This window comes from Contarinia nasturtii, unplaced genomic scaffold, assembly GCF_009176525.2.
Source record: "Contarinia nasturtii isolate CC-2019 unplaced genomic scaffold, AAFC_CNas_1.1 Cnas_scaffold_129, whole genome shotgun sequence".
In the NCBI taxonomy this organism is placed as follows: Eukaryota; Metazoa; Arthropoda; class Insecta; order Diptera; family Cecidomyiidae; genus Contarinia; species Contarinia nasturtii.
Genome location: NW_022197486.1, coordinates 13333139 through 13343404, shown reverse-complemented (window position 1 = coordinate 13343404; position 10266 = coordinate 13333139). Strand labels below are relative to the sequence as shown.

General features: G+C 32.0%; 1 protein-coding gene across 4 annotated transcripts; it reads right to left on the bottom strand.

Annotated features, from left to right (window-relative positions):
* Positions 1-573: 573 nt before the first annotated feature.
* LOC116341274 (protein wech) lies at positions 574-9278 on the bottom strand. Of its 4 annotated transcripts, XM_031768242.1 has the most exons (8): positions 9081-9278; positions 8734-8917; positions 8240-8345; positions 6977-7009; positions 6844-6906; positions 4114-6661; positions 3850-4005; positions 574-3621 (listed from the first exon to the last, which is right to left on the bottom strand). In XM_031768242.1, the coding sequence occupies exons 6-8, from the start codon at positions 6235-6237 to the stop codon at positions 3463-3465; spliced, it is 2439 nt and encodes an 812-aa protein (XP_031624102.1). In that variant the 5' UTR covers positions 6238-6661; positions 6844-6906; positions 6977-7009; positions 8240-8345; positions 8734-8917; positions 9081-9278; the 3' UTR covers positions 574-3462. The 4 variants fall into 4 exon arrangements, with proteins under 4 accessions (XP_031624102.1, XP_031624094.1, XP_031624110.1 ...); XM_031768234.1 differs by lacking the exon at positions 9081-9278 and having other exon boundaries at positions 8734-9053; XM_031768250.1 differs by lacking the exon at positions 9081-9278 and having other exon boundaries at positions 6844-6902; positions 8734-9053.
* Positions 9279-10266: the final 988 nt, after the last annotated feature.

Genomic DNA, 10266 nt, shown 5'->3' with positions numbered 1-10266 from the left:
GTAGAATATAATTAATATCATTTCGTTAATTATTATTTCTATTTTTGCGTGTTTTTGTTTTCGTTGAACACATAAACAATACGCATAATTGTGCAATTCAAAATCTTTCTCATAATTGCCATGTCGGTTGATTTATCTATACGATTTTTGTAAATTGTTCTTTTTCAAAAAAAAAAAAAAATGCAAACACAATACATCTCATCACTTCCGAAAAAAGAGTAAATAATTTTGAAATCTGACTAAAATAGGAATTTTTTTGTTCATTTTTTCGACGAACTTTGAATTTGAACGCCAATGTTTTTTTTGTATGGAAATAATGCTAAATTGTAATATGGCAACACGAATTCGAGGTGTTTTCTTATCAAAAGATAAAAAATATCTAAAAATTCTTTCACTCGAGATCATAGAATGTGTAGCCGAATTGTCCGATATATAGATAAGCTTAAATATTTTTTTTGTTTTTTTTTTTTTTTTTGCTTTCTTGGCTTGGAAAAATATGTTTAAGTATCTCTAATGCAAATAAATTTTGATTAAATTTTTGTAATGTATATGTATATTTTGTTTAGACCGGGCCACCCATAACCTTTTTAAATCGATCAAATTGTACAACTTATATCCTATAGCTTTGAGATTTCTTTTCAATACACCAGCTCACATATGATTTTGGCAATGAGAATGATGCATTAACAAAACAAAACCTGAGATTAATTTGCGCTTTTCCAAAATCATACGTGTAATTGGATTCACTTATTTACTTAAAGATTTACTTTCTTATCGTGTATTATTTTGTAGTTGTTGTTTTTTTAATGAAAATAAAATTCTCTTAGCAAAACTTCGGAAAGAGACATCAAAATTTTGCAATGCGAATCATTCAAACTCTTTAAGTTTTACACTATGTCAATCAAATTTTATCATTCTTATCATTTTCTTTCGTCTCTCTATTCACACATACTAAAATGGACAATATTTTAAAAAAAATATTATCCAGACTCGATTTTTTTGTTTTTGTTTTTTAAATGATCACTCAAAAATATTTATGAATTTTCATTATCGAATTTTGTTTTTATAAGTACTTTAAGTCCTTGCATATCAGCCTGTCTGTGATTAATTTTTCAAAAAAATCAAAAATTGTATCATTTCTTCCCTTTTTTCTTTTTTAAATTAAATGAAAAAAACCTTTACTAGTTAATTCAAAAACAAAAAAAAAAATACAGCCAATGCGGAGAGTTTTCCATGGTTCACAAAACAAATGCTTGAATCGAATTTTTATACTATTTCATGTTGTGATTTAAATCTTTGCCATTTTTCATTTATATTCTCGATGGCTTTGCCTCATCCATTTTTCATTGTAGCACACTAAAAATTATTTGGCTGAACCTTGCATCAAGATTTTTTTTCTCTATTTTCCCTTTTTTACCACCTTTAATTCTGTTCATAACATTCCATTTATTTTCACACTCTTTAGGTAACTTTTATTTCAATAATTTCCAATCCATTGGCACTTTGAATATGTATAAATCATATCTACGGGAAAAAACACAGTGCAATTAAACCAAAAAAATGTCCCATCTTTGAATTGTCGACTTTTTTCTGACTACTAAACGAAAGAAAAATTTAAAACCTTCTTTCCAACTACATTTAAATAAATCACAAAAATTTAAAATTTTCTCGTTCTCTTTCAGTATATCCTTCAATGTCACACTACAAAGGTCAAATCATTCTTTTTTAATAGTTTGGTTTCATCTTGATGCATCACTCATCGATGACGCATCTACAAATGCAAAAAAAGCCACGAAAAAAGCATTTGTATAAAATATAGATATTATTCATTTCTAATCATAAAATTGGTTTAAGCAACCTGGTAAGATGGCATTTTTTTGAACTATCATACTGCTTGAAATTCGTTGTATATGTCGATCATCAATCCGAATTCGATGAAACTCGAACTAAATATATGTAGAACAATTAATTCTAATCATCAGGTATAAAATACTAAATTTTATTACTAAAAATATCATACTGTGCATTGCATTTAAATGCTACCCGTATTTATATCTCTTAGGCAATTTTTCTAAGTCAAACCGACCGATATGGTGGCATTATTTTTCTCGTTTAATCTATGTAAATAAAATATATTGAATAAAAATTCAATTTGATAATATTAAAATGGTCCTATTCATATAAAACGCTAATTTGTAAAATACTCAAAGGCCTCCTGTAGCAAATATTTTAAAATTCTCAGTCATTTTCTCTCTCTAAAAATGTATATAATTTTGCTTTTTCGGAAGGAACTTTAAGAATTTCTAAATCGACAAAAAAAAAGAACAATAATGTCTAAGGTAAAGGGATTTTTTTTGTTATTCTATCGCCACTACATTCTATCTAAAATATTGAACAAAATGAGATAAAAATAGATTCTAATCATAACATGTGTTTGTCTGAATTTTAAGATTTGCATGATCAAATCTTTAATCTCATTGATGCAACATGATCGTTACATATCATCAGAACGTGCACGAAGTTCTCTTAATAATTAATTTGATAATCGGTGGTTTGTATGTCCATTTCAGTGTAAAAACTGTTCAGTCTCTTAAAATATCTCTTGATCATTGCAATTATTTCTAACGTTTAAAATATGCAGTCTTTCATAATTCCACTTAATTTAGTATTTCACAATATAATACGGTTCTTTACTAACACATCAATTACATTTTATTTCGTATGTTATTATTACACACATTGTCATCGTCATTATTTCACAATTTTTGCATTTTTCTTTCTTTATATTATTTTGTTGATTTTTGATTTATAATTGTATATAAAGATATATATCAATTTACACACTTATTTATGTAATTTTTCTTTGTGAATTTACATATAAAATGAGAAAAGATATTTCACATAAAAACATCAGTATGGCAATTTGCTGCACAAAGAAAATATCAATGATCTTACACGAAAAATTAATAGAACACGAAAAAAATGTAATCTATCAAACAAAACATACAATTTTCATTTGTTTAATCTTAAATTTGTATCATTTCCTATATAATGTCAATAATTGAATCTATGTATGCACCTAGTTATATATTGCTTCAGTCTTTTTCCTCCAAACAATTTACTTTAAAAAACAGAATACTTTTTGTTTCCTTTTCAAAATACAGTTGCAATCAAATTCACTAGAGTGATACAATACGAGCTCATTCATATACTACATGTTCATTCCTATTATACAGGTACATAAGATTGACTTCTCAATACCTTACTGATTCAAATATATGCATTAAGGATGCATGGCTTTTTTCGTTTTTAGTTTTATCTTTCATCGTCGAAATGCAAAAAAAGAATAATAATAATAATAAATTTCAAAGTTTGATATTCTTTATCTTTTACCTATTTGTCAATTCAGTGGAAAATAGAAAAAGATATCACCAATTATCCTCATTTAGTGTGTGTCTGCGTTTAGTAAATTTGAACAAAAGTTTTTAGTGGATGCGGAAAATCTTTTGTGTCTGGAGACGTTTCGAACAGCACAACAATACGACCATCCGGTAAAATAGCTACATCGCTCGGACGATCCTTTTCATTATTTAACTCGGATAATGAACGACGCAAATCCAACTAAAGAAAGAGTAAAAAGCACACATAAATAAAATCATTTATAGCTTTCTATTCTTCAGAATGCAATGAAAAATGTAATAAAATGAAAACAAGATAGAAAGGGAATCGAAATAAATGGGAAAAATTAAATTGGATTTAACAAAATTAATTATTTACAAACAATCGATGCCCATTTCAAATGGATTTTATCATCGAATTGAATTCAATGTTTACAATGTATTGACTTACCATCCATTTGAACTCAAAATCGGAATTATATACCAACACACGTTGATTTTTCGAATCCGCAATAACGACTTGACCCTTATCATCACAGCATAAGCCCGATGGCCGGTTAAACTCGTTCACCTCATGTTCACCTTCGTGTCCGCGCACTAGCTTCACCTAAATTGGAATCATAAAAGGAAAAAAAATGTATTATTTTGCTGCTTTTTGTCAGGCTCAGTTTTTTTTTTTGTTCTATCTTTTGGTGTGTTAAAAATGTGCACTTACCGTCGTTAAATTTCCATCCATTTTCATGATTCGATGATTTTCAAAATCTGTGACCAAAATATCTCCTTCTGGTGTAAAGCAAATGCCTCTCGGTGTAATGTGGCTCTTTAAATGGCGATCATAATATGCTTCAAATGAATATTTTGTAATGAAATGTCCCATCGATGTGAACATTTGAATGCGATGATTTCGTGTGTCGGTGACCAAAATGTGACCATTCGAATTGGTAGCCACATCCCATGGATATTGGAATTCACCAAGGTCACGTCCGTAGGTGCCAAATTTCAAAATGAAACGACCACTTGGTGAAAACACTTGAACGCGATGATTATCTTTATCGGCAACAATAATGCGATTTAATCGATCTGTTGTCACACCAGCTGGTAATTCTAATTCACCATCGCCAGTGCCTTTTGTTCCAAACGTAAATTTGAATGTACCATCTGGATAAAATACCTGGATACGATTATTACGACGATCACCAATTATGATGCTACCATCTTTATCGACGCAAACCCCCCATGGTCGGCTCAATTGTCCTTCGAGCGGTCCATCATATGCAAATGATAAACTAGGCTCATTGCGACGAACGGCCGTAACTGAACCATCATAATTAAAAATGCAATGACCAAAAGCTGGTGGTTCATCGTTGATATTGAACATATTTATAGCGAATTGTGGTTGTGGTGCATTGAAAGTGACATAACCTTGCTGGAACGTTGCTTCATTTGGCAAACGATTCATGTGCTCATTACTAACCATTGGCAATCCCAATGATAAACCATTTGACCACGGTGAAATTGTCGATGTTGATAAACCGGCGCCAAATGATGTTGGCAGCAATATTTGCGGACCATTATTTTGATATATTGATCGATTGGAACGAACTATTGGACGCCGTCCTGGTTTCGGTGTATTATTTGGCATAAGACTCATATGACTGGTGCCTGCAACGAGTGCGGCAATATCTGGATGTAACATGGTACCATTGTTTTGTAGCAAATGTTCTAAATCGGGAACGAGTTGCTGTTGTGGTTGATCTTTGCTTCGTTCAAGTGAAATTAAATATTGTTGTACATTTACTGGTGAAGGATTCAATTTGCTTGTTTGTTTCATAAAATGATCGATTTTATTATCAGCATCGATTAATGCTTTAGCTAAATCAAATGTTGTAAATTCGTTCATCACTTTACGGATACGTTTCAAATCATCGGTTACGGCTGCAATACCGGCCAACGCAGCACGAAGACTACTTGATTGATCAAGATAAATGGCACCTTTGCTTTGACGGAATTTCTCAATAGTTTCAGCAAATGCATGATCTTTTTCTTCGCAACGTAAAATTGCATTGTTGATTGATCCGTTTGTTGCGCGAATACTATTCTTGCGACTACGCTGTAAAATATCATGAACATCGCGATCCAGATAGTGCGAAAATTTCATAACACGATCGATACATTTTTTTATTTGATGCTTGCCAGCGCTGGCAATTTCCATAAGTTCTTGAATCGTTTTCATTGGTTGATCGACATACTGGGGAATGTCAGTACAACGGTGCTCCTTATGATCACGTAATGAGCATTCTTGACAAATTAGATTCTTACATGATTCACAAACATAACGCAATTCTTCATAGTGAATATTGCAACGATTTTCAGCGTCAAGATGACATGGTGATGGCAATCGTGGCATACGATTGAATGAATTTTGTGGTCCAATGATCCTTTGAATTGTATGATTTTTGTTTGCGAAATGACGCATGTGCAAAGCAAGACATTGATTGCATAAACTGTCGCTGCAATCAAAACAATGATTTTCTGGTGTAAAACGTTCACAACTACCGCATACATTTGGATTGAACAAAAAGGAACTGCTGGTGTTGAATTTTAAACTTGCGGCAAAATCGTTAAATGATGATAAATTTGCACTCAATTGTGCACCAATTGCACCGAAGCAATGATTTTGTGTCAGTGGTACCTGTTGTTGTTCTGCATTAACATGATCAATGCTATAATTACTGCCTGGTGATGATGAAACCGAGATTCTTGATGATAAATGTGAACCAATTGGACCGAATATATTCGGTGTGGGTGCAGTAAACCCTGGATTAAATAGACTACTCATTTTGTACGGAACAGCAAATACTTTTTTTAATCTGAGCTGTCTGCTGGAGAACTTGGTGGAGCAATTTTTGCTTCTAGTTCCCCGATTCGTTTTTTAAGAGAATTTACCGTCTCTTCGTATTTTTGCTGAGCTTTTTCGTATTTTTGCTGAGCTTCTTCTTGTTTTTGCTGAGCTTCTTCTTGTTTTTGCTGAGCTTCTTCTTGTTTTGCTATAAGTTTGTTTGCCCAATTTAAGTTTTGGTTCAAACGAGATATTTCTGAACTCGAAAAACGTTGTTTTTCATTCAATTGTTGATTTTCGGTTCTCAATTGTTGATTTTCGGTTCTCAATTGTTGATTTTCGGTGTTCAATAGTTCAACTTGGTCTTGCAATTGATTAATAGTTTCTTGAACTTGATTATTTTGAATGTGATTGACGCCTGACCCTGAGTAAAAAAAACAATTTTTTCAATAATCTGATTCAAAGCATTGATCATTCAAACAACGGCACATTTTGGGGGGAAAAAATATTGTTTCAAAAATAAACTTTTACTAACATAATTTGAACTTTTTCTTTTCTAAAAACCTTACGTCTATCTAAACCTATAAAGAGATGGTCAAAATTTACCTAATTTGAGACGGACAATACATTTTTTTAGAACTTCACAAGTTTTGTAGATTTTGGGCCTAACTGGTTTAATATGTATATATAGATATATATAAGACAACACAAAGAAAAAATAAATTAACAAAATACACACCTCTTCTCAATCGACGAAATAGACCCATATTTTCTGTATTTTTAAAAAATAGATTGAAAAAGATAAAATAAAAAGTTAATATATAAAAATTATATCGAGCCGAAAAAGATTTGAGGAAATGTGGGGTTTATGTTAACTGATAACACAAACACACACACTAGGCAAAACACCCTAAATTTTGTCAAAAATGTACAAAAGGAGCTCTGCATAGCCGAAAAACAAAGAAGAAAAACAATGGAGAGACAAGCATAAAATGCTAACCAGCCCTGCGATGTAATACCTAACGGCAGTTCCGCGGGGAGAGTGTGCAAGGGTGTGGTTTAGAATCGTGCATGCTAATCGTTCATCTCACCATTGATATCTTTGGCAGATTCCACATCCGGGAAAAAAGACAAAAAAATAAAATGTCTTACATCCGTAAGATGAACTTTTCCGCACCGTGATCCACAACATGCATTTATTACAAATCTTTTACTCAAAGATTTCACGAGAAAACTGAATCTGACATTATTTTTACGATACAAATAATTTTCGAAGCATTTTTCATAAAAAACTACTAAAAATGGGAACTTTTGTATCGCAGCCATGCCTATATGATATCGTAATCATGTGAAAAAGTTAACATTCTGAACGTTTGAAGAAATTTCAATGCATATTAAGGGTACTTCCCATACAAAATTTCGTTTTTGAGCGAAAAATCCAAAATTTTATTCGGGAGATACCCTAATATGCGTTGAAATTTCTTCAAACTCTCGGAATGGCATTTTTGTGTGATAAAAATAACCTGTGCAAAGTTTCAGCTCATTACGATATCATACAGGCATGGCTTTCATAAACATGTTTTTTGAGGGTGTTAATTTTTCGACCGATTCCAATACTTTACCTTACACACTAGGTGTGTGCGGAAAAGTAAAACACATGTTAGACGTTAACGCCTAATATGACTTGCATTACACGAATATTTTCCCGTTTGAATCGAGAAACAAACGATGCGCATGGCTCAACTGTATATTTGGTGGCAGCGGCAACAACGAAATAAAAACATAGAAAGAAATACATTTTCGAAAATTTTCAGTAGTCTGCCACTCGAATTTTTCTAGGTTTTTCGAATCGAAAGAGAGTACATGTACACCGACAAACGCAACAGATAATTGATCATTTTGTTTGTAAATTATGTTAAATGATTTCTTAGAAAATATGAAAAAAAATGAAATCATATGGAGAGCATGCAAAAATTAAAAAAAAAAATGAAATTAAACTTACCGGTATTTTCAGTTTCTCATCATTCCGCTGGTCTTACCAATTTCTTTCCCTCTGTGTGTGTGTGTGCGCGTCCGTGTATTGTCCAAATTGAAAACTGATTGAAGATCTATGTGTAAAACAATACAAAATAATTCGTTTTTGTATGAATATATATTTTTTTTCTTAGCACTTAACTATATTGATACATAGCCGAGGTTTATGCACCGATTAAATTTGTCGAATTCGCCAGAAAAATATCGAAAATACGAGCATGCGAATGATACGAAAAAAAAATACGAAAAAAATGCGGGAGCTCAAATCACATTCGATAGAGCGATGCAGCATGGAAAAAGTTTATTTTCAATTTTTTTTCTTCATGCTTCTTTTTGTCAGAGAGCAACTCTGTTTGTCTATCTCTGTTAGTTTTATTTTTAAATTGACTTTCAAAGAAAAAAAAGCCACTCTCTTTAAATAAATTGTGCCGGAGAGACGAAATAATAAGTTTTTTTACTTACCGTATAACAAATAGATGATAAAAAGCGAATCGTTTTAGTCGTTTAAATATGCGCCGTTACTGTCTATTACTTCTTTTTCTCACTCATAGCCGTTTAACGGGAATTTGCATTTTGCATGAAGACGCAATATTAGAACTGCTGACTCTGGTCGCAGAAGCACATTTTTTTCAGTCGGTGTTTTTTTCTATTCCGTTAGTTTGTACATACATTTATTTTTTGCGCGATTTTTATTCCCACAGATTTCAAAAGAAGCACACAAAAGTTACAAGCAAAGAAATTATGGAAAGTTGAAAACCGAAAATAACAAACAAAAAAAAAACGGAAGAAATATGAAACAAATACCGCACTTGAATGTCCACGTTCGTTTTAATAGTTTTGTTACAACATTCGTTTTCTATGTAATTTCAGTAAATTTTAGTGAAAATTGTCTATTTCGTAACGTTTTTTGTTTTCAAAAACTTGTCGATTTGAAAAAATAAAAATAAAATTTAAACGAAAAAAAAAACTAAACTGAAATATACATATATAAATTGACTTAAATTATGAGCACGATGAATGCCATATGATTTTCAGAACTGAACTAACTATCGTTTCCAAGTGCATAGTCTCTATATACACAGAACGTTTGGACGATGAAAAAAAATACACAATACACACATAAATACATTTGATGTACCAACACAATCAAGTACAAGTGTCGAAGTGAGAACGAGAAACAAAAAAGACGCGCACATACACATCACACAAGAGAGGCAGAGAATGAAAGTGAAAAGAATGCGGAATTAAAGATTTTGCTAATGACAACTGTGTTGTGACCAAGCGACGGAAAAGAGATGCAACTAGTACATTTTGGCTCAGGCATACAGTGAAAGAGAATAAACGACGCATAGAAGAAAAATGTGTGCACCGAAAGTAACAAAAATAAGTAAATCTTCTAATCGTTATCGGTTCTCTTGAGCACGTAGTGCGTCAATATTATGGTCGTTATTCGGTGCACTTTCGTTGTGTGTGTACTTATATGTATGTGTGCTTATTTAAATGTGTCTGCCTCTGTGTGTTTGTGCTTGAAATTGATGCGTTTGTTCGTATGCATTAGATATTTTTTGTTCGTTCTCTGTTCGAGACGATAGAAGTCGGTGTTGTAACGATTCGTTTGTAAACGTTTTTGGCCCTTTTTTTTATTTTCGTCTATATTTGTCTCGAGTCAGTTTACCATCAAATGTGAGCCTACATCTAGTTCTCTTTTTCTATCATCACAATACTGCTCATATTCACTCTCTGGCCTTGTGTTTTGTCGTCGTGTATATTAGCCTCGCACACCAACCATACTACCGTTGTAGTTGTTGTTGTTTTTAGCTAAGAATTTATTATACCTACAATAGAATGAACCCCTAAAAATTGTTCAATTTTCTCTTTATGGGTATATGGTTTCTGATGCGTTGCTTTCACTCTATTCTATTTCAAATCAAATGCATTCACCGAAAAACTGCACCGAAAATAAGGGATCTGAAAACATAGACAAACTCATGGAAA